The sequence below is a fragment of the Notothenia rossii genome (assembly GCF_949606895.1).
Source record: "Notothenia rossii genome assembly, chromosome: 3".
NCBI lineage: Eukaryota > Metazoa > Chordata > Actinopteri > Perciformes > Nototheniidae > Notothenia > Notothenia rossii.
Genome location: NC_136901.1, coordinates 76,404,790 through 76,429,350, shown reverse-complemented (window position 1 = coordinate 76,429,350; position 24,561 = coordinate 76,404,790). Strand labels below are relative to the sequence as shown.

Here is a 24,561-nt window from a genome sequence, read left to right as displayed (position 1 = left end):
AAATTCTGGCTGGCCTTGCTTTGTCTGAAAAAATGAATTCAGAGAGTGGATTTCCTGCTAACCCTCCAATGTTCAGTTTGGATTCACAACAGTAGTTTACCAGGAATACACTCACAACATTTGCAGCATAAAACACTACATTTAAAGTGCATATCCTCTGATGATTAACTCGCGGATGCTTGTCTTCCAGCCTGCTGGACTGTGTAGCAGAGAAGCCCCCACTGAGGCCACAGGTGCAGCACTTTGTCTCCTTGGTGAAGGGACTCCTCATTCGTCTCCTTGACTACCGCACCGTGATGAACGATGACAGCCGCAACAACCGCATGAGCTGCACCGTCAACCTTCTTGTAAGTCCCAAATATTCAAATCCCTCCTCGACTAGCCTCCTCACTTGTTACTGAAGTCAGCTTCTGTAACACAATATGGAGTTAGGACTAGGTAAGCACTTATTTCCTTTAATAGTTTCATCATAGTTTTGTTTTCTTGATGTTTCATCGATACTCTGCAGTCTTTCCAAATCTCCTGTAAGCTTGGCATGTGTCGCCATGGATTTGCATTTATTGACACCTGCCTCGTGATTCATGCACTGTACTTGGAGTATTGAACCTCACAGCAGATGTGCTGATCTTAGAAATACACACGCACACATCAATAAACGTATTATTCATTGAAAGACTACTATATTAAGAGACTAGTAGGTGAGTTTGTCCCACAGAGACCTTAGTCAATAATCTCATCCATGCCAGAAGGGCCACACCGATTGAAGACTTCATTATGCAACACTGCTAGTACGTCTTGTCTTTCATGTCAAGTTCTTTGTAAGCCTTTTCCACTTCTGATTTGTGTGCAAATTGGTCTAAAGAAAAGGATTCATCTCTGTGTCTGGTCGCACGACTGTGTTTGCAGAGGGTTGCATCAGCTCCTGTCTGCTACACAGCTTCCCTCTCATATGATCTCCTAATCAGATTCTCCTCCACGGTATTCTCAAGTTTAGTCTACCCACCTAAGATCCTCTCCACAACAGATTATGTCATATAATTCTTCCTCCATAATGCATTTTGCTTCTTTTATATCTCTTTTGATATGGATTCTTTCCAGAGATTTGTTTTTGAAGATATTTCAGAGGAGTACGAGTTAGTTATGGGTGGTCCTGCTCGTGATGGTATCTTATTATGTGTTATTTTCCCATTAGGAGTTGAGGCTGTTGGCACATGCCAGAGATGTTTAGCTTGTTGCCCATGACAGCTGCCCATTAGCTAGTCTCTTTCATTTGTTTGGCAAGCTAAAATAAATCCCTCTGCACTCTCCCAACTGTGCCCTCCCTCACACTGACTTCACTTAGGGCGTGCACTTTCATACACACCATCACGTAGGTATTCATGCTTCCTCATGCAGATGCACTTTCAATGAAACACCTGTACTCTTGTACACAGACATACACACAGCTCAGGCTAAAATAACCTCTGCTAACCTTGTGCTAAAGAAGTTCCAGAATAACTTTAAGCTACCAAAAAAAGCCTGTTTGCGTGATTATCTTCATTTAAGATCTACATATGGATTTTTAAATGCCATATGGCTGTGAGGTAGTGCCGTCATCCTTCAATCGGAAGGTTGGGGGTTTGATCCCAGCCCCTGCAGTCAAAATGTCAATGTTTCCTCGGGCAAGATATTTAACCACTAGTTTCTCCCAATGTCGTGGCCAACCGTGTGTGAATGGCACATTGCTCTGTATGAATGCGGTTTGAATGATGATTTCTAAATATAAAGCGCCTTGACGTGTCGTAAACACTGGATAAAGGGCTGTATAAAATACAGTCCATTTAACATTACCCTTGTGTCTGTTCATTTAGGAACCATGTAGAGAAGTCTCTCGTTGTACTGTGTATTTGTGGTGTTCGTTCAAAATATCTGTCGATGGTGGCCGTGAACTGTAAAATGGACAAAAAATTGGCTACTGAAGTTCAAATGCAATGATGCAAACAATGATCAATACCAGCGGTTTTCAAAGTATGAGGCACGCCTCCCTGGGGAGGCGCCAGAGAGCTTCAGGGGAGGGGCAGCGTGAGAAAAAAATAAAGACATTAAAGTGTCACTTGCACACCTTTGGCTGTCCGTGGAGACCGAGTTCCCCCACCTCTCCAAAGAGGCTGTAAAAGTGCTCATTCCCTTCACCTCCACCCAGGGGCGGACTGGCCATCTGTGTGTTCTGGAGAATCACAGAACGGCTCGGTTCGCTGACGGCCGGCACCGCCCTTTATTTTTTATGTTTTTAAACTGCATCATTGAAGTTGCGCTGGCAGGCGACAGAGGTTAGCGTGCTCTACCAATTTTTGTGGGCTGGGTTTGATTCCAGGGCGGATTTTTAGTTCCAGTCCGCCCCTGCCTCTCCACCTACCTGTGTGAGTGCGGGTTTTCCGCATTGACTTTGATCAAAAGCAATTGCCGGTCAAGGCTGCAGCCAGAGGATGATCTGCGTTTATTCCTGTCTACATTGCATCCCTGCATCATCCGCCTGTGCGCATCAAAGACGCAGACTCATTGTTCCCACTAAAGTAGGGGTGAGTGTAATAAGGAGGCAAAGTTGACGTTCAGTGTGTTGCCGGGAGCATATAATGATTTATCCACGATGTTGAAAATGTAAAAAAAATGTAAAACATAAAGATAAAAAGGTTTAAAAAAGTTATTGTTTAATTTTTTAAGGAGATGACACTACTCAGCCAATCAAATGGGTGCAGTCAGTGAGTCAGCACGATAGATTCAAACACACAGAGACGAGACAAGAAGAGAGAAACTTAAAATGGCGTGCTCAAAAAAGAGAAAGGTAGACAGCAAAAACAGAGCATTTAATTACATGTTCTCTCACTGGACCTCTTAGAAATGCAATTGAATACCCCTGCATTATGGCAACAACAACAATAATAATAATAATAATAATAGCAATAATAATTGGGAGGGGGGGCCTGGCTGTTCTTTTGTTCTCTGAGGGGAGGCTCACCTTCCCACACTTTGAAAACCCCTGATCTATACTACATGATCTTTGAAACAAATAGAGCAAATCAATATTAATAGGCATGCAGTCCCCTTTGACTTCACAGTGAAATTCAATGCGTTATTTTTTCTTTTTGTGTTTGTCTACTCTTGTGTCTGCTGGCTCGCGCTGGTGATCGGTTCGTTTCACTCCTCTGGTCTCCCTAGATGTCATTAAACTTCATTAAACTGGGAGTTTGTGCTGCTTATCTAACAAGCGCGCATAAACACACTCCCACACACTAACACACACACAGGCAATCAGAAGTATTTCAAATATAACACACACATACATCCATTTAGACCAGGGGTTCTCAAAGTTTTGATGAGTGAGGGCCAATTTAGGTACCCAATATTGGATTGAGGGCCGCCCAAGAAAAAACGGAACACAAAATTCCAAAACAAATCTTTTCTTTATTGCACACACACACACACACACACACACACACACACACACACACACACACACACACACACACACACACACACACACACACACACACACACACACACACACACACACATACACACACAGAGAGTATTGCGCTGGAGTTAGTGATATGCTGTGGATTTCCTGTCTTATCAGCAGGGCCCTGTTTCAGAACCAATTCCAGCTACTCAAGCACCACAGGATAGTCTCTGCAAGACAAACACAGAGAGACAGAGAGGGGGGAGGGAGAGAAAGAGACTTTTAAAATAGAAGCTTACCAAAGACCACAATAACACAGTATTCATCATCATCATTGTTATTATTATTGTTGTTGTATTTGTAACACAAATCGGCTATTATTGCCTGTCATCAACATACCTTTTCCTACTTTGAATGGGATTTATGGTGCTGTCGTCTGTTGGCTACTATTCCTTTGATGTCCGGTTCCATCTCCGTTGTTGCTATACGAAGGACAGCATGTAGATGGGCATCCGTCAGCCTGGATCTCAGCTGGGATTTGTTGATGGCCATGGTGGAGAAGGTTTTCTCACAAATGTATGTGCTTCCGAACAGAGAGGCCATTCTGATGGCATGTTGGCGAAGTGCAGGGTACGTAGATGGGGAAAGTCCTTTGTAGAACTCGATGAGATTCTTGTCTCGATATGCTGCTCTGGCCTCAGAGCTCTCCTGCAGGTCGATGAGCTCGAACTGCATTTCTGCAGGCTCTTCTTCGGGTGCACATGTGAAGGGATCTTGGAATAGGTTGAATGACTTCTCGTGGTCACTGAAGTCCGAGAAGCGGTGGTGGAATTCCTCTTGGAGTTTTTCCATGAGGTTGTGGTTCTTGTCTGAACACAGGTGATGTAAAACGTCACATTCACCTGCGAGCACCTTGCAGGCGGGGAAATGGGTTAGATCCCCCTCTCTGAGCTGTCCCTGCACTAGTTGAAGTTTTCGCTGGAAAGCTTTGACGCTTTCAAACAATGTGGAAATGAGCTTCCCATGGCCCTGCAGCTTCACATTGAGATCGCTGAGAAAGGTGTTCAGGTCAACAAGGAACGCTAGGTCACAAAGCCATTCAGTGTCACTTAACTGTGGCAGATCTTGTCCTTTTGATTGCATGAACTCAGCGATTTCTTTCCTCAAATTAAAAAAACGCTTCAGTGTGGCACCTCTGCTCAGCCACCTGACAGCAGTGAAGTATATGACGTCACCAAATTCAGCCTCTGATTGCACCAAAAAAGTTTTGAATTGACGGTGATTCAGACCTCTGGACTTTATGAAATTCACTGTCTTGGCAACAATGTCCATGACATGTTTCATTTCAAGCGTATGAGCAGCAAGGGCTTCTTGGTGAATTATGCAGTGATATTTGATTAGGTTCTCACCTCCGTTATTGGCCACTTTGTCGCTGAGCAAAGAGACAGCGCCCGCCTTTCTCCCGACCATGGCTGGCGCTCCATCTGTTGTGACACCGACCATGGATGTCAGCTCCACATTGTATGCATCGAGACTACGACACACAGCATCACAAATGTCGATTCCCCTTGTTCTGTCTTTGATACTCTCCATGCTTAGCAGTTCCTCGCCTATTTCAAAGTCCTCCGTGACCGTTCGAATGAAAATCAGCAGTTGTGCAGTATCAGAAATGTCTGTACTCTCATCCAGTGCTATAGAAAAGGACCCCTTGCCTAGGCCTTCCACACGTAGTCCCAATTGCTCTTTGAGATCATTGGCCAGATCTTCGATTCGTCGTGTCACTGTGTCATTCGATAAACTTATGTCACGGAACTTTGACTTTTGTTCAGGGCATACAATGTCAGCCACTTTCAAAATGCAGTCTCGCACGAATTCTCCATCACTGAACGGCTTGCTCCGCCTGGCAATTTCGTGAGCTACCACATAGCTAGCCTGTGTTACAGCTTCACCGGATTTTGCAAGATTTGTGAAAACTGACTGCTGGGCAGTTAAACCTCTTTGAAGTTGTTCAAGTTTAGTTCTGCGCTCCTTGCCCATGAACTTGTCATACATTTTATGATTGGTATCATAATGGCGTTTTATGTTATACTCCTTGAGCATTGCATTCACCTGCTTGCAGATGAGGCATATCACTTTATCCGACCCCTGAGGTAAAACGAAGTAAGCGTTGCTCCATTTCTCCTGGAACTTCCTTTTCTCCTCACTGACAAAACGTTTTTTACGCGACGGCCCTGGCTCCTCCATCTCGCTTACACAACGAAAACTTCCAACAAATTTTGTTTCCGCTGTTCACGTGAACACTTTGCCGCCTTTGGGACGTGCATCCAATCAGGGAGTGAGTTTGGGGATGCTCGCGCTGGGGGTATTCAGTGGAAATAACAGTGTGCCTGAGTGTGGACGTTGGGAGAGACAGCTTGTTGTTTTATTATTGTATAACCGGACTTTTGTGTGCGTTCATATACTTAACCACACACGCAAACACACACACTCTTTCTCTGCCGTTACATAGCAGACACTACTTTATCTGTCAAGTTGTCTCCGATGCCACCACAACTTCCTGTCAAACACGTTATCTCGCCTTCAAAATAAAAGCATGCAAACGGAATGGAAGTTAACCTAAATTAAATCCAAAATACACATAAAACTACAACGAAGGCAACAACAACAATGCAACATCTCCTTCAGTCTCAGAGGACACAAAGTTGGGTTATCTACAGACAGTGACTAGCTAAAATCGCTAGCTAACTCCCGTTTCTGATAACTTACAACAGATTTTCCGCTTAACTGCAACTCGCGAGATTTGCGAGATTTGCGAGATTCAGGTTACCAAATAAGGAGTGAGAGTGACGCGTAGAGGAACCGGAAGCTGCGCTATCCTCCGGTGGCTACCATAATGCTATCATTTAGTTTCTCCGATTTTTGCACAAAAATGGATTGATGGACCATCAATAAATAAGCCATGCCTGCTTCATGTATGGAAGAGGACCAGCGCCTCAAGAAAGCAATCATATCATCAGGTGTGGTCTCTAACATTTATAAATTATTATCTAGGGCTGCCCCGAATACCTATTCTCCTGTCCAACTGTCCTGGGAGCATACCTTGAATATCTCTCTGTCTGCTTTGCAATGGAACTCCATTTGGCAGTCAGCTATGTTCTCTTCTAAATGTGTAAGATTCAGGATCATACAGTTCAAAATTCTCAATAGAGCTTACATCACCCCTGTTACAAAATCCAAGATGGACAATAAACACAGAGATTTATGCTGGCATGAATGTGGCAAGCGAGGTACATTGTTGCACCTACTCTGGGAATGCCCAGCGGTAAAAAAACTTTGGTCAGAAGTAATATCCTTATTGTCTGAATCTTTAAAAGTTAATTTCCCTACATGTCCCATTGCATGTCTACTGGGTCTCAAGCCAGATGGCAATCCTGCAAGGACTACCGATCGGCTCTGGACATTGGCCTGTTTAGCCACACAAAGACTCATCCTATTAAACTGGAAGGAACGCAAACCAGCCTGCTTTACTAGGGACTCATGGCTGAGGGAGTATCTGGACCTACTGAACATGGAGCGTGCAGCTTCTCTGCTGGGGGATTTTGAGGGGAGACAGGAGGATTGCGGTTCACTGTCCGCAGCTCTCCTATCTAACCCTGTCAATATGGCATCTCCTGTGTAATGTATAATGTATTGTGTATGTAATGTCCTGTGTATGTCACAATCAGCTGTCTTAGGAAGTCATCCTTGCATCCACCCCCCCCCCCCCCCTCCCCCGTTACGTTTTGTTTAGTTGTTTGTTGTTACATGTTTTGATGTACGGTTTGTTATCTGGAGCAATGTCTGTTAAAAAAAAATTAAAAAAAATTAAAAAAAAAAATATTTTTTTTTTTACTGTACTTGGGGTTTAACAGGTTAACTATCGCGGGCCGCCAGAAACATTTCCGAGGGCCGCCATTGGCCCGCGGGCCGCACTTTGAGAACCCCTGATTTAGACAAATACTCTTCCACGCAAATACAAAGAGTTAGTGAGTTAGTGCAGCATTTATAAATGACCTTAAAAATCTCACACACACACACACACACACACACACACACACACACACACACACACACACACACACACACACACACACACCTATGTGGACTGACACTAACCGTCTTCTCCTTTCTATTTCACAGAACTTTTACAAGGACATCAATCGTGAAGGGATGTATATCAGGTATTTATTTGCTGAATTTGACATGAAATACATTTAAGTGGTGTGTTTCTACATTGTAGATGCATGCATGCGTGTGCGTGTGTGTGTGTATGTGTGTGTGTGTGTGGCTCCATAATCTGACAAGGGATTATATGAATCCCACTGAATTAATGTCAGAATCCACAGGATCAGCTCTAGGTCTGACTGGAGGGCGAGGAGATAAAAAAAAGAGAGACATGATTGGCAGGGAGGGAGAGAGACAGAGAGGAAAATGCAGATCCCGTCAGGTCCCACGTGCATTTCTGGCGGTGGCTTATGGACCTAATTAGTTATCTGTGTGTTCAGATGTGAGCTCAGCTCTGTGGTTGGTCAGAAGCCTTCGTCTCTCATGTGGAGAATATGGTTAACATTTGGCCGGTTCCCTAGATTATTTTAGCATATACACACAGTTTAATGGAATCAATACATTAGTCAATCTAAGTTTATTTATATTGAATACAATCACACATTTGTCTCAGGAGGCTTTACATTGCAATGTGAGCATGCGACATAAATGCACATTAGATAACTACATACAGCATGTGTTATGTTATTAAGCATAATGTTATCTTACACACACTCTAAAAACGAATTCAGGTGACCTTTCACCTCCACTTAATTAAATGCATGGTTGCAAGATAAAAATGTGATTTAATTGATTTAGATAAACATTTTAAGTTGCAAACATTAATTTATAAGTTGTGTTGACGTAATAATGTTGGTAATTAAATCAACTTAATATTGTGTGTAATTTGAACTCTGATTTCTGCGTTAATTTACTTAAAACAAAATTCAAATTGTAGTAAGTAATGCAATTGGCTTGATAACTTAATTGTTCTACACCTTGAGTTAAGGATTTCAAGTCCACTCCCACTTAACATGCCTGGACAAGTTTCGACAGTTAAGGCCCCGTTTACACGAGAACAAAACGGGTTAGATCCGCATAGTTTCAAATAGTCATTCAAACAAAGTAGATAGCCTTGTAGTTGCACTGTATAGACAAATTGCCGTTTGACCAAAACTAGCATCCTTTGAACTGTGAATAGTTCTGTGAGAGGATACAAAGTAGTAGAGGCTATTGTGAGAGTAAAAATACTTTGGTACTTTGATATCGCTTTTTATTAAAAATGGATCTCGCTGAAGCAGATCATGGACATGCTTCTTGAAGTAGGATCGTTATTTAGAGTTGTCATTGAAATGCAAGTTGTTGGCAGTCACCCATTCAGAACATATTCATTTAGGTCATTTCTCTTTTGTTATTTAAAAAAAAAAGCACAATACAATTGAAGTACGCAGAGAACTATAGCCATCCGCTGCCTTGTTGTGTACGTTGGAGAAAAGGAAGAGGACCTTTTCAAGGAGTTTAGCGACGTAATTAAAAATCTTGAAATAAAATAAAATCCACGGGCACAGCGTAAAAACACAGGACAAAAGCACTGCTCTCTGTCAGTCACATTTTGAAGCATATTGCACTTTTGGCCACACCCCAATCAATAATGCTTAATAAGTGCTTCAAAAGGACATGAATATCGCCTTCATCAGTGACCGGTCCATACGATGGCAACCATCGTGGTCGAGGGAAACAAATGAATGAGCAAGCATTCTGCGTTAAATGTGTTCATACTGTTTCAAATAATGACTGTCGGCAGTGAAAAAATCTTTCTTACATCTTTTGTAAAATAGATGTGTGTGATCTGCAGATTGGTGGCCATTGAGAGTTTGTTACTGTATTTTTACAAACACTTTACAGATTTTACATATTTGGCACTGGTTTTAAATATGCAAAGGGCTCTAAATTCGTTGTGATGGCAGCATGTATTTGCTGTGTCCCCATTTCCCATGGTAATATGGCTAATGTGTTTATTTATTATTTGTGGGGAAATTTAAATTTGTGTTATTTATCTTTTTTTTTAAGATTTAAATGAAGCTCAGCGCAAGTTTTTTCAGGAAGACTGGCTGTATATACATTCACTCCGCAGCTGCTTATAATCAGCTCATCACAGGCGTTCTCTTTAACCTATTACATTTCACCTGGTTCTCCTTTCTCCTGCAGTGAGCTGTGATTTCAGGTGTTCATGCACCTTATCATATGGCATGTGTCAATAAATGTTCAAACTAAATGAATTCTCTCCTGATTGAAACATCATAGGTTGAAATAAACAAATGCAGTTCAAAATAAAAAGTGAATTGCCTAATATTTTTGTTGTGGAATCAATTAATTTCTTTCTTTAGAGGCGAAAACATGAAAAAGCTAAGAAAAAAAACTAATGAATACAATATATTTGGAGCAACTTAATTTATAAATGGTTGTCAACTTAAAAGCGTGTGTTCACAATGATGGTAATTACGTACATACAACTTAAAATTCCTTTTAAATCATGTGGTAAATCTAGTTGGAACAACTTAATTTTTGGAGTAATCAACTTCAAAACTTGTGTTTATGCTACCAATTATTAAGTAAGTGGTAATTAAAAACACCTCTGATTGTAGAGGAAAAGCCTTCTCCCCTAACTCAAATAACGTTGTTGCTTTAAGACAATTTCATTAGAAGTTGTCTAAACTCAATAAACATCGATGCAAACTGTTGCGTTGATTTTCTTTGTTGAGCCAAGGCATTTGTTTTTAGAGTGCAGTAGCTATATTACTCAAGGCCATGCGTGGATAATAAAACCACAAACTAATTAGGTTGTGGCTCAGGGTGTGAATTATGCATCTTAATTTATTTACATTTATATTTTAAATGATACAACAGTTGACTACTGAATAATACAATACAACTGTATTATTCATCTATCTCTAGTCATCATACTAAACTATGTGTTTGCAGCAAGCAGAAGTAATGTACCTTTCTTTACTGATAAGTCAGGTAAAAAACAACCTTTTTAGAGGTAATTTCAACTATGAATTTAGAAAATGTTTTTCCAAACTTTTAATTATTATTATTTTGTTTTGTTATCTTTGTTGGGCCGTCTCACTAAAATAGACAAATTATTAAAAAAATTAAACTCTTGAGTTTCACCTTCAGTAATTCATAATATTGTTGCACACAAAAGTAATAATCAATTCATAGAATGTATACTGACTTTTTGATGTACTACATTTGTCACTTATTTTATGCAAACCCACCAAATGCTGTCCTGAAAACCTCTCATGTGTATAGAGCAGGGGTATTCAACTACAATTCAACGAGGTCCAGTTAGAGAAAATCTCCACATGCAAAGATCCGGAACATCAAAATGTCTAAGTTTCTTTATGAATTAGTGTGATATATATTGAAGTAGCCTGCAGCTTTATCAATGTCTGCATGTAATCAACAACTGACTGCCAATCAAATAAAGAAAGTACAATTAAAAAACAACTATTTATTGTCAATTAACATTGAACTATACAGATATACAGTAAATACTGTGGATATGTGTAATGTTCCTCTCGGGCTGCATTTAAAAATAAAATAGAGAAAATAAATAAAATAGCTTTTGAAAATATGTGCATCTTAAAAGTGCTTGATTTTAGATAAATAAAATAAAGTGTGGCAGCAGCTTGAGTATCTCTTTTTCTTTGTTAACCGTTTCACATCATGACTTAACAGTTTCAGACGATTATAGAACAATATCAGTCTTTACACATCATAACAATTGAACAGTTTTAAAGTTTCTCTTTCTTTCCCTCTTATATTGCAGTCCCTCACTCACTTTTTTTAATTCAATGCGAGAATTGAGCTCGAGCTTGTCCTGTCAGGAGTTTAAATCTGGGCTGAAATGGTGTCAGGGCCATTCTGATACACACATGCAGGTGCTTATTGGTTAGCCTCGGTTAGCCTGCCCTGGAACGATATTTAGTTTGTGTGACCTCAGTTCTGACTTGAGAGGGAATGTTTGGTCAAACACTTTGTGTTTTGTCTCATAGTGGCGTTTTGGCACTTTTAATGAGCGCCACGGTCTCTGAACAAATGAGACACACTGGTTCTGTGCTCCCAGACCAGTAGGCAGGATGAACATGAACGAGTCCGTCCACTCAGGGTTAAAAGCTCTGTCCACTTTCCTCTTCTTGGGGAGCGCCATTATGTCATTATGTGTCTCTCCCTGTCTGCCGCTAACACGCCTATTCACTCTCCTCTCCGCTTCTCTCCCTGTATCGCTAATTATTCTCTTCAATCACTTTCCTCTCCGCTTCTCTCTGCCGCTCTCTCGTCTCTTCTTCTGTGTTTCTCTCCCTGTATCGCTCACTCGTCTCTTTCGCTCCCTGTCGGCAGCCGTTAAAATAGAATCGCCCCGTCAAAATTGAAATCCCCTATTAATGTATTGATTATAGGTCCGGGTCCGTATAGGTCGGCGTCTTGGTCCGGATCCGGACCGCGGTCCGCCTGTTGCCGACCCCTGGTATAGAGTGTGGAAATGCCTGTTTAAGTCACACTCCAAAGAGAGACATCTGTAGTTTTCTGCATTAAGGCACTAACCAGCAATGTTTCTGGTGAACAATTCAACCATAGCCTTCTGTGATTCCATTGTGTGATTGATTCATATCACTTCATGTTAATTAGAGGTCAACATTAGATTGATCTGAAATGAAATACGTTTTACAAACCTAATGTTCCTGTAATAGGTTTCCTAACACCCAGATATGGACTAATTAAAAGCTGACTCCTGCCAATGCAATTTGAAAACCACCTGTGATTAACAGACCCAGGGAGATAGAGGACGAGAGCGAGGGGAATAGTCAGGGAGGGAGAGAGAGAACAGGAAGCATAAATAGAAGAGACACCAAGAGACAAACAGTGAAGGGTGAGTCCAAGCTTCTCAGAAAACAACAACACTCAAACGTTAACCTTGTCTCTGGGTCTACCATAGCTTTTTCCTGCGTGCTTCTACACAATGTAACTATTATCATTATAAAGCCAATCACCAGCATATTTGTACAAGCACGCTACATCATTGGCTCACAAACGATGATATTTACTCTTTATTGTGGTATTGGAATAAATAAATAATAAATAACAAGGATTATTTCTATACTCGATAGTTTTGAAGTAATTTGTTCGGTGACTAAATTGATCAAAGTTTGGTACCTGGCCCAATTCTTTTAGAAAATAAGAGGAAATGGAAGGAAGAAGATGACATGAGGTTCAAAAAAGAAAGCGAGACCCTTCCACATGTAGCCATACACATTAACCCTAAGGGGGCATCCATACTGCACAAGCGTACAGAAGATTTCTCATTTGAAAGCATCTACTGTAGAAGCCACTGCTTACTTGCTTCGTCATCAATACCTTAGCAAGAAAGTGTAGCCCCTGGCGATATGGCAGAATGTTTTTTCCCCGACAAGAAACAAAAAACCATCAAACCTGAAGCTGTAAAATAGTAAATGGGTTCACTAGCAGCCCAATGCTCCCATTTTCCTCCTGTCAGGCTCATAAAACATATTGTGGCTACAAAACATCTGACTTTTTACAAGATATACTTTGAATTGCCCTTCTGTTTGTTTGCATGAGTGTGCCCTGCATGACCTTTCATGTTGTGTATTCCAGGGTAGCTATATGGTGTGTGCGAGCATTAGACAGATTGAGTGAGAAAGTGACACACTCATGATTAATGCTGCCCAACAGTGTCACCTAGTGGATTGATGCAGAAGCTGCATATTACATTTACTTGACCTCTGTGTGTGTGTGTGTGTGTGTGTGTGTGTGTGTGTGTGTGTGTGTGTGTGTGTGTGTGTGTGTGTGTGTGTGTGTGTGTGTGTGTGTGTGTGTGTGTGTGTGTGTGTGTGTGTGTGTGTGTGTGTGTGTGTGTGTGTGTGTGTGTGTGTGTGTGTTTACACGTGTGTTCTCAGGTACCTTTACAAGTTGAGGGACCTTCATCTGGAGGGTGAAAACTACACGGAGGCAGCATACACACTGCTGCTCCACTCCCGCCTGCTCAAGGTAGGACACACACTCTCGCGCACACACACGCACACACACACACACACACACACACACACACACACACACACACACACACACACACACACACACACACACACACACACACATAAAGAGGGATATGTTGTCATTTTAATGCTGGAGCAAGTGTCTTGCTCTGTCTAATCACTTGTCTATGAGCCACGAATGAGACAGTTTTTTATATGCTGATAAATTGGTCCTGGCCTCCGAATGATTAAGCTCTGCCGTTAGTTTATGGCATTGCATCGGCCACTGGTGCTGCATCACTATGGTGATTGATTTCCGGAGTCTGTATGCGTGCAGCTTTTTTGTGTGAGTGTCGGCGCGCACGTGTCTGTGTGTGTTTGACCTCTTTTATAGCATACCGGTACTTAGATTTCACAGAGAGGGACAGAGGAATAGAGGCATTGTTCCCTCTCTCTCTCTCTGTCTCTCTGCTGCTCTCTGTCTAGTAAGCAGTTGAACTCTATAACATTTGTTATGAACTTAATTCATCTCTAGTGTCAGCCCTGTCATGTCTGTTTCTTATTAATAGGCAGTAAGGCACAGCATGCTGTCATCCTCTTCTAACAAACTTCACTGAGCACAGTTTAAATAAGTCTGTTTTGGTCATTTTGCTCATTGTGCACTTTTACGTTTGGTTCCTACTGTACAGTAAATGAATTTCTGTGCAATTTATGTAATGGAAGATACATTATTGTCTTGTTTATATGATAAATGAGCATTGTGCGGTTTGCTTTGGTGCACACTCTGCTTATGGCTAATATTGATTCATTACAACAAACAAATTAGCCTCAAGTTCTTTTCCTCTTTTGCTTTAACGTCATTATGAAAGGGAAAGTAAAAGACTTGTTTGGTCTGACTACTCTTTTTACTTCACGTTGACATACTGCATCTCACATTTTGTCTCTGTCCTCTCATCTTTATGTATATCTTCCATCCTGTCTGTGTTTCAGTGGTTGGATGAGATGTGCAGCCCCCAGTTTGAGTTCCACGGCTCCCAAACGCAGCGACAGCTCAAAGAAACGCTCTACGACACCATCATCGACTACTTTGACAAGGGCAAGGTCAGCATGGTTTTACAACACAACCTGCTCCTCCATCTTGACCTCCATTAACCCTCCGGTATCATTCGATTGGACTACGCAAATTAGTCATTCGAGACAAAAATGTCCACTGCAAAATACTTTGATAAAAACATTATATTAAACGTTTTTTTGGGTTCAATCTTTAAAGCAACTTCCGCCCTAATAGAAAATACCAAAAATGTAATAATTTTCAGGATTTTAACCCTTTAAACGCCATTTTGAAAACATGAAACCGCTGTTTTTTTCACTCCAAAATCAAAACAAAGAAAGTTTTTAGCAGGACAGTTCATCTTTCTTTTCGAAGTAGCAAAACTTTTAGAAATTATTTCACAAAACGAAGACAATAGTTTCTAAAAGCCTCTAAGATCAGAATTCAAGACATACACTTTTATTTTGGAAAATGTTCCTTTCCTGTATCAAGTATTCAGTCATAGTCTTTGTGTGTTGATGTCAGATTCATTCTGTATTCTCTATGAAGGCTTTATGTTCTCTGAAGCATTGAAAGAGACATTTCACTTCACTCTCCAGAGACCTGGAAACAGATTTCACAAGAAAAATTCCCACAACGACAGCTGCTGCCGATTCAGATGTACAGTATTTGATGGTGTAATGAAGGATACTTCTTGCTCTTTGTGTGTGTGTGTGTGTGTGTGTGTGTGTGTGTGTGTGTGTGTGTGTGTGTGTGTGTGTGTGTGTGTGTGTGTGTGTGTGTGTGTGTGTGTGTGTGTGTGTGTGTGTGTGTGTGTGTGTGTGTGTGTGTGTGTGTGTGTGTGTGTGTGTGTGTGTGTGTGTGTGTGTGTGTGTGTGTATTTAGATGTGGGAAGAGGCCATCACTCTCTGTAAGGAACTGGCTGAACAGTATGAAAACGAGATCTTTGACTACGAGTTACTCAGCAAGAGACTGGTAATAAATGACTATCTCAAACCTTTATCGTCTGCACAGTTATCATGTTCTCACATTTTCCACTTTCCCCTTAACTTCCCCTTTAGCTTAAGTAACATATCTCACATCCAGTGCACCTTTTGCGTACTGGATCTTATGTACATTGATCAAATGGTCTTTGACCTTCAGTAAGTTGCTTATTGATCAGAAAATATAAATGTAACAGTTGCAACACTTGATAGGTCATCTGCACTTTCAAATTGCATGTTTAAAAATGAATATCTACTAAACTATTCAAGTCCCCCTTCAATTCTGGTGTGAAGAACTCTGGTTAGAGGTTTCACAATTACTGTATGACCCCAGAAGAGTGATTCATCACTGCTAATCATATACAACTTCAAACCCTTCTTACTGTCAATCAATCTTGTGTTTCTTGCTTCTCTTGCTCTGTCACCACAGCAGTAGATTCCTTCCTTCACAAATCCAACCCCACATTCTCTTCTTTCTCCCCTCCACTGAACTCACCCCCTTCCCACATAGAATTACAATTTTACCAACAATTCAAAATCTCTTTCTCTTTTCATATGACTGCAGCAGTGGCTCAGCTAATGCCAAATGTATGTGGTTATATCAATGACAGACATTGCCCTTGGATGCTATGCACTTTTTTGTTTCTACATCTATCATCAAAGCTCACAGCATTCTGCTGAGGGTGGCTTTGTCTTTGGCACAAGCTGATAAAACTGCTACGGCTGCACCATCTGAAACTTCCCCTTGAACACATCCTTTGTCTTCCTCTTTGTCCCTCTCTCTCTCTCTCTCTCTCTCACTCTGCAGGAGAAACAAGCCAAGTTCTATGAAAACATCATGAAGATCTTGAGGCCTAAGCCAGACTACTTTGCAGTGGGCTACTACGGACAGGGCTACCCTCCATTCCTCAGGGTTTGTCTATCTCATGGTTTGCTTTGAATGAATATTATGCGTAGCTTTTTCACTTTTCAAACAGCTGGATCACAATGTTTCACGCTGTGTAAGGAATACAAAGGTATTACCGACGACCCTTTCTTGTACAAAGCAGTCGAAGAAAACGCTTATTCTCCATTATCAGCACTGAAGCTTAGCTATTTAAAATTGCAACAGTAAACAACTTTCCAAACACACTAGCAAGATGCTTAACAGAAGGAGGCATATTGTACCTTCAGGGAGCGTTGTTGATCTGTGGATTTCAGCAAGTTGCAGAAATAAATATTCCGCTGTTTGTAGCTCCAATGTTCATTAGATGTGTTTATCTGCTTCGGTAAGGAGTCTGATAAAGGCAGCGAGTCAGTTCTTAGTAGCTCAGGGCAGTGATGAGGGAGACCAGGCATAGGCCCACTTTGAGAAATATTTACAACCACCACCAACTCTTTATGTGTTGATCCGAGGCTACATAAGGGTTTGATTATCATCAGTACACTCTTATATAACATGCATATCCTATGCCTGCAGAACAAGGTGTTTATCCACCGTGGAAAGGAGTACGAACGCAGAGAGGACTTCCAGAACCATCTGATGAGCCAGTTCCCCAGCGCTCTGCACCTCAACACCACCACCATGCCAGGAGACGACATCAAGAACTCTCCACTGCAGTGTATCCTCGTGGCACACACAGAAATACACTAATGTGCGATCGTAGATATACATAGAAAGATGTACAAGCAATTTGTGGTCTTACAGTCAAGTGTAGTACTGAATATATAAAGTAGAATTTAATATACAGTCCATGCTGTACCTTAAGGTTCTGTTAGGGTTGAAGAGGAAGTGTATCTTTCAGTGTTTTCAAAAACTAAATATTGGTGGACACAAAAAAACGAATCTAAGTGTATCAGAACTTATCACAGAGACATGTTTCTTTACATTAGTTGTATCTTTTGATGTATATATCTTAAAACCCTGCCACTGGATGTCTGAAGTGTTGTCAGTAGTGTAACTATCAGTTTGTAGATTTTGTCACAGCGGTGGATGTAGTGTCCTGTCCAAACTGTATTGATGTTTTCTTCCTGAGCATTATGAACCAGATATCCAGTGTTTCACAGTGCAGCCAGTCCTCGAGATTCCTCCTCGCCTGAAGAACAAACCTGTTCCTGACCAGATCATCAAGTAAGTCAAAGAGCATGTTTAACCGCTCATTTATTTCAAATAAAATGTGTTGACGTAAAATGACGTGAAAAATAGTTCTGACAATGTTGCAAATTAGTTTTTTATTTTCCTTGAGTGCCTTTTACCTCTGTCTCCCTCTTCTTTTATGTCCAGCTTCTACAAGTCCAACTACGTGCAGCGCTTTCACTATTCCAGACCGGTGAAGAAAGGACCTGTGGACCCAAACAATGAATTTGTTGTGAGTTTTTCCATTTAGTTTTTTGTGATAAGACTTAAGACCACTGGGACAGTGTTTCAGAAGTTATTGTGTACTTGCATTGTTATCAGTCTGAAAAGACAAAACAATAAGGCTGATAAATCCTCCTCTACATGGACATTTTATATTTATAATGCTCTGCTTTTTTCTTGCTACGGTCACTATATATTTTCTTGTACACTCTAGCATCGATCACAACTATTCCCTCTCTATCTCTCTGCTCTCAGCTACCAACACCCTTAATACAATATATGTTATGTTGTATTATATTACTTGTTATATACAATGTCATCTAATCGCTTTTTTCTTTATTATTCCCTTTTCAAATCTGTTTTCAGTCAATGTGGATTGAACGCACAACCTTCACCACTGTTTACAAGCTGCCAGGGATCCTGCGCTGGTTTGAGGCTACGGACATGAAACATGTGAGTCTGTGTTGGGTGGGGGGGTTACTCCGTTTGTCTTCTGAGCTAATGCCTCCTCTTTCAGGTCTCTGTCTCACCTCCACCAATACATTTATTTTTTAACTGAATGTTCTTCCTTCATCCAGCCCTCAAACCCCCCCCCCCCCCCCCCCTCCCCTCTTACTTAATTGGTCTTGTCTTCTTCCATATTAATAACATTTCTCTCTACTTAAACCCCTTTGCTCTTTTCATCACTTGGTTTCTCCGCTCAGACCACCTTGTCTCCATTGGAGAACGCCATAGAGACCATGGAGTCCACCAACGAGAAGATTCTCACCATGATCAACCAGTATCAGGCTGACTGGACCCTTCCCATCAACCCCCTCTCCATGCTGCTCAATGGCATTGTGGACCCAGCTGTCATGGGCGGCTTTGCCAAGTATGAAAAGGTAAAGAATCAGCCCTTTCCTCCCCACTTTATAGCTTCTGTTCTGGATCAGATAATGGCCATTGTCATATAGATTCCTTCAAACTAATATAGGAACAGTTTATTATACCTATCACATACTCATGTATTAAGGACTATCTGAGCTGTAATGATGAAAATCATTATCATCTCCTGAGGCTTAATTACAATAAAATTGCATATTTCATTAAATGCAAAATGTTATCCATAACCAGAAACATTGTTAGTATTCATTCTCCAACACCATTCCGTGATTTCATTTCCCACCCAGGATAAGATCAGTGAGCTTGAATGTGCACATGTGGATGGAAAAGTCAGTCATTCATTAACAAACTGCCTGGGTAGGTGAAACCAAACGCCAGGATTCTTTCAATTAGTTTAAAATGTTTCTTTGTATCAGGCGTTCTTTACCGAAGACTTCACTCAGCAGCACCCGGAGGACAGAGACAAACTGCTGCGGCTTAAGGAACTCATCGCATGGCAGGTACTGAACACGCTAACCCACACTTCACATACACACCACATACTCTAGTCTAGATGAACGTTCTGTTGACACCATAATATTTGTATTTATAGATCCCTTTACTGGGTGGTGGGATCGCTCTCCATGGCAAGAGAGTGATGGAGGCCCTTCGTCCTTTCCACGAGCGCATGGAGGAGTGTTTCAAACAGCTGAAGAAGAAAGTGCAGAAGGAGTACGGAGTGAGAGAGCTGGTAAGAACAGGGGAGATGGAGAAGGAGAGCTGACAAAAAGTATGGAGAGATTATTTACTGTACTCTGTAATCCAAGATGTGTTTTTTTCTGCGAGGCTGGACACAGATCTACTCTGGTAGCACTGCGCTAATTAAGCTGCAAATGAGCTGACCGAGACAAATTTGAAAGATCAAAGTACTCACAAAAGCCTTCAAGTGTAGTGTTGATATGGGATTTGTACCTTTTAAAATTTCTCTACAACTAGGGCATGGCTCAGATGATCTGACTGGGGCTAAATGTGGTCGTTAGCTGGTGTAGATAGACTGGGCCCTTCAGGAGAGATTAAGCTAATGATGGGTATGGGGGTGCTGGGCTAAGAGTACCTTGCTTGTGCTTTCCAAGCATTTTCTAATGATGTACGTCTGCTTTGTTTCACTGTCTATGAACCATGCTAGACAGTGAAACAAAGCAGAAGTACAGGACTACTAGTGCTTTTCATGTGTAACAATATTCTTGTTGAACTCTATTTCTAGCCGGACCTGGATGAGAGGAAGTCCACTCGTCCTCGCTCCATGCTGCGCTCCCTTCGTCAGTCCATCATCTCCATCTCCTCACTGCAGGGATCTGAATGTGGGACTCCAACCAAGCTGCATGCAGACAGGTAGCATACACATCCAACCCAGACACTGACATTGATAAACTCACAGTTGATGGTGTTACAAAACATGTTTATGTTTCACTTACAATAAATATGAAATCCACAGTTTTTCCACTGCACTATCACATCAGCCTATGTCTCCCATTTATGTAGGGAGCAGCTGTGTTTGATTTATTGTACACAACTTAAATCAGCTTTTTCTCAGTGTTAAATTAAATGTTCATTGAAAAAATGGCTTTCAATCTGTTGTTTCTATATACCTTTAAGCTTCTGTAGTTGAAGAAGCTGATTCTTTACACTAGTTTTCTGTTTTGAACATTAGTATTCAATATTGGAATGCTGTGAGCACGCGTTGTGGAGGGTGTTCATTATGTAATTATGTTATTTAATTATGTTTGTGATCAATTATGTAAAGAAAATGTATATACGAAACATTTCTGTTAAAGCAATGTGTTACATTTTTTTTTAGTTTAGTTTAGTTTTATAGGCAAAAGGTCAGGTGTATTTCTCATCTTACATTAGGGCTGCTCGATTATGGCAAAAATCCTAATCTCGATTATTTGGGTGAATAATTGATATCACGATTATTAAAAACGATTATCCATTTACTTTGAAAACATCAATTTATTGAAAAATGTATGTATTTTAGTTTGTTTTTAACAGTTGATTACCCTGAACTTTAAGTATAATTCAACGGAAAAACCAATAAAAAAAAATATTAAAAAAATAAATAAATAATCGTTTTAATTCGATTATGTTATTTTCATAATCGTTGCAAGCCAAAACCGTAATTGTGATTGAAATATGATTAATTGAGTAGCCCTATCTCACATTGCATGTCTTTTAAAAATCACTCCAAAACTACCTGGATATGAAAAACCAAGAGTTAACCTCTGACTTCCTGCTCATCCCCTTCCTGCCTCCTCACAGGGACTTCCCCCCCGACTCCCCCCCCTACGGGAACACCACCCTGCCGCGCTCCAGTGGCAGCATGACTGGAAGTATATCGGAGGGATTGGTGACGGTGGGTGATGCAGAGGTCAAACTGAGGAAGAGTAAGAAGAAGAAGAAGAGGAGCAGCATGATCTTCATCACAGAGGAAAGAGAAAGGATTCATACAATGGATAACAAACGGGTGAGAGGATGATCCCGGGAGGAAAGGATGAGAGAGTAAAGGAAGTAAAGAAGTGAAAAGACAGCAAGAGCCGAGTGTGTGAGGCGGTGCTGAGCTTTGTTTGATCTCTGTCTCCCTCTAGCTTTCCAAGAAACAGGAGTTCCGCAGTGACACCAACCTGTGTGAGCCGAATGAAGGAAGTGTGTCGCTGACTAATGCCAACTCCAGATCCCTGCCCGCCATCACAGGTGATCACAATGTCTCATGGTGCCTCATAGTGAACTGTAGTTAAACCAATGAGCCAAGAACCCATAAAGTAAAAATAGAAATGCACGCACTCAGAGGAAGTATTGCTTTTTCCCTGACTGAAGGGAAATCATGTTCAAGGTCATGGCAGGAATACAAACAAATTGGCAAGCTGGGGATTGTTGCAGTAATAGCCTGACCTAACACCAACCCGATGGAAGGTGGCAAATTAGGGAATCAGTCATGTCGGTAGTAATTTTTACAGAACTAGTTGGCAGTGCCATCTAGTTTATATTTCATTGTTTCGGTTACATGACCCTGCGCCTTTTCACAGTGCATCAAACTACAAATCACTGTTTCTCTGGCTTCCTGCCATCTTCGGCCAGCCAAGCTGAGCCAGCATTGACTCTGGTGTTAATACTGTACAACATCTCTGTTTAGCAGCGCTGGCTACAAGCTGTACAGCCTCGGTGAACATACACACAGTGCCACCGTGTTGCCAGAGAACACAGTTAATCAGTATTACAGCTGCAGGAGCACAATTAGTCACTTTAATCGGCCCTGCTGCAGGAGGAGGCGGAGGTTTCTTTGTAAGCTGCTAATCAATGAGTCACCGACACTAAATCCTCAGTTGTTGCTCTGTGTAGGTCTGTCCTTGGCGGTGGTGGCTGGAATGGAGGATGTGGACTCTGTCAGAGCAAGGAGGGACAGTAAGAGCATGTCTGTCTGTGGGACCTCTGACAGAACAGCAGACAGGCGCTCAAAGGGCGTCATCAACCTCATCTTCAAGTCCAAGGTGAGTTCAATTGTTTAATTTCAGCTCCACAAAGAAATATCAGGTTAAAATGTATTAACGGGACTTGACTAGCGATTTAATACTTTTGAGTAAAACACTTATCCATTTTCTTGCCAAGTCTGAAAGGGGAGGGTCTATACCACTCTGATGTGTGTATGTTAAATATATACCCACAGCCAGGGAAAGGTTAGCTTGGAAACGGGTGGAAACAGTTAGTCTGGACCTGCATAATAGTGAAAAGAGAAAAAAACTATACTTTGGTTAAGTATGCTAAAGTAAATGACCATTCCAAACTATTTGAACATGATATGTATTGTTGACATAATCCATTCATTTTCACCCATAACTGGGAGTAACCCTGTATTTACATTATGCATGTTTGTTTGTTTCAACAGAGCTCCAAATCAGAGAAGATGTGAAGCCCGGTGACTCAGCCAGGCAGGGCCAATCATTTATGAGATGCTTATTTTTGTATTTTATTTTAACTTTACTTATCTTTACGCTTTTGTTAAAGTAAGTTCACATAAATCTGCAAGCAAAACCAAATGATGCTCTCACTCAGTCAGTCAGTCAGTCAGTCAGTCTCTCAGTCTCAGTATTGCTGTTGCCTTAATATAATTGATTGTGTCTGTCAATAAAGACTATTTTTGTGGTGTGACCTTTCTCCTGGTAATTCAAATGATTTACAGTGAAGCTAAATACCATCTTGCAGGTTTTCAATCAATTCCGCTTCTTCAAGAACAAGCAAGCACAAACAATGCCGCAGACGTGCTTGATTAAAAAGCTTATTATACGCGTTTCAGCATTGATAGGGCTGACTGAAGGTAATGGGAAAATAATCATTCGAAGAAGCACAAAGGTTACCGTGTCCTCCCAAAGGACTTTAACAAGACACGCTGCATAAAAGCTTTACCGCTGAAACAAAAACAACAAAATCTAATACACTTAAAATGTATGGGGAGCAACAAACCTTGAAGATGGGACCAAACTGTTTGGTACTTTTAATCTAATCTTATTATTTATTCTGCATTGGTTCTAACAAGCATTCACTTTTATTTGAATGTATAAACATCAATCTTCAAGGAGTAGTTTGAATGGTTTGCTTGAGGCCTCTTTGCTCTGATTCAATCAAGTTCTTCATCTCTTTGTTGTAATCACAATTGTCTTTCTTTTTTTACCAAAATGTACTTGAGTAAGATTTAAAGGCGTGCTGCATTAAAAGTGCTCCAGGAGGCACAATTTCCTGAGTAACAATGTAACTGAGTTTCTGCGATGGATAAGGAGCTTATACACCTGTTTTCTTATATGTTAACCTATAGTATTGTTTCCCAAGATGCATGAAACTGGGTGATTTATTATTTTTTGGGGTCACCACAAATTACTTAATTTGTGAGTGGGTGAGATAAAAAGCACAGTGTTTGATTTGTCGGAGCCAATTGCTTTCCTAAAGAATGTGATCGCTGAGTGAAACAGGAAGTACAGGTCTGCAGACACAGCGTCTGTTCGTCCCCCTGGATCAGAGCAACTCTTGCTGTCCAGAGGAAAAACAAATGGATGGAGTGGTGAGCTTTCCTCCTCGAGCAGAAACAACAATGTGATAGGAGAAACATTACAGCCTAAAGGTACAAAGTGGAATATATACAGTATATTTCATGGCTTGTGTTTTCTCGCCCTCACTCAGGTTGTTGGTGCTGATCATGTGAACAGTCATCCTGCAGGTACATCCATGCTGGTTCTGAATGTGTGCAACTAAACCCCTCACAGTCCTGACTGACGATTGAGGAAGTGAGGTGGGCAGGAAATGAACTTAAGTCTGTACCTTCCTTAGTGACATTTAATACAAATATTAAGATAAATTGTTAAAAGGGCAGCCATGCTACTGAATAGGATGAATATGAATTAGTAGCCTGTGAAGCCAATGAGGGTGATCATGTATAACCTACATTGGTAAAAGGTCATTATGTCAGAAAATATCATTTTAATTAAGCTGTGTAAATGATTCATGGATGTGGAGGAATAGCTCACATTTGCCGAGTGGTGTTTTTTTTTTATTTCCTCACGGTCTCTCTGTGTCCTGTGAGAGAGCAGATAGTCAGAGGGTGATTAAGAACAATGGAAACATTTTTCCTTTCCCTTATTAATACCGCCATTATCTGGTGCCACACTGACCACCAGGTCTCTGCATGCACAGCCAATTTAAAGTGA

General features: G+C 41.0%; 2 protein-coding genes across 2 annotated transcripts in view; one reads left to right on the top strand and one right to left on the bottom strand.

Annotated features, from left to right (window-relative positions):
* dock2 (dedicator of cytokinesis 2) overlaps positions 1-23,014 on the top strand; it is a 101,700-nt gene extending 78,686 nt beyond the window's left edge. The window contains exons 34-51 of the mRNA XM_079672754.1: positions 191-347; positions 7,616-7,656; positions 13,501-13,591; positions 14,569-14,679; positions 15,515-15,604; positions 16,421-16,525; positions 17,072-17,213; positions 17,641-17,722; positions 17,876-17,960; positions 18,317-18,403; positions 18,655-18,831; positions 19,249-19,332; positions 19,425-19,562; positions 20,076-20,203; positions 21,131-21,335; positions 21,457-21,562; positions 22,208-22,356; positions 22,752-23,014. Coding sequence (XP_079528880.1) covers positions 191-347; positions 7,616-7,656; positions 13,501-13,591; positions 14,569-14,679; positions 15,515-15,604; positions 16,421-16,525; positions 17,072-17,213; positions 17,641-17,722; positions 17,876-17,960; positions 18,317-18,403; positions 18,655-18,831; positions 19,249-19,332; positions 19,425-19,562; positions 20,076-20,203; positions 21,131-21,335; positions 21,457-21,562; positions 22,208-22,356; positions 22,752-22,775 — 2,002 coding nt within the window. The 3' untranslated portion in view covers positions 22,776-23,014. The remainder of the gene's footprint in view (positions 1-190; positions 348-7,615; positions 7,657-13,500; positions 13,592-14,568; positions 14,680-15,514; positions 15,605-16,420; positions 16,526-17,071; positions 17,214-17,640; positions 17,723-17,875; positions 17,961-18,316; positions 18,404-18,654; positions 18,832-19,248; positions 19,333-19,424; positions 19,563-20,075; positions 20,204-21,130; positions 21,336-21,456; positions 21,563-22,207; positions 22,357-22,751) is intronic.
* Positions 3,422-5,680, bottom strand: LOC307034051 (general transcription factor II-I repeat domain-containing protein 2A-like; the record flags this gene model as incomplete). Its single annotated transcript, XM_079672755.1, has 2 exons — positions 3,422-3,666; positions 3,836-5,680. The coding sequence occupies one exon, from the start codon at positions 5,678-5,680 to the stop codon at positions 3,842-3,844; it is 1,839 nt and encodes a 612-aa protein (XP_079528881.1). The 3' UTR covers positions 3,422-3,666; positions 3,836-3,841.
* Positions 23,015-24,561: the final 1,547 nt, after the last annotated feature.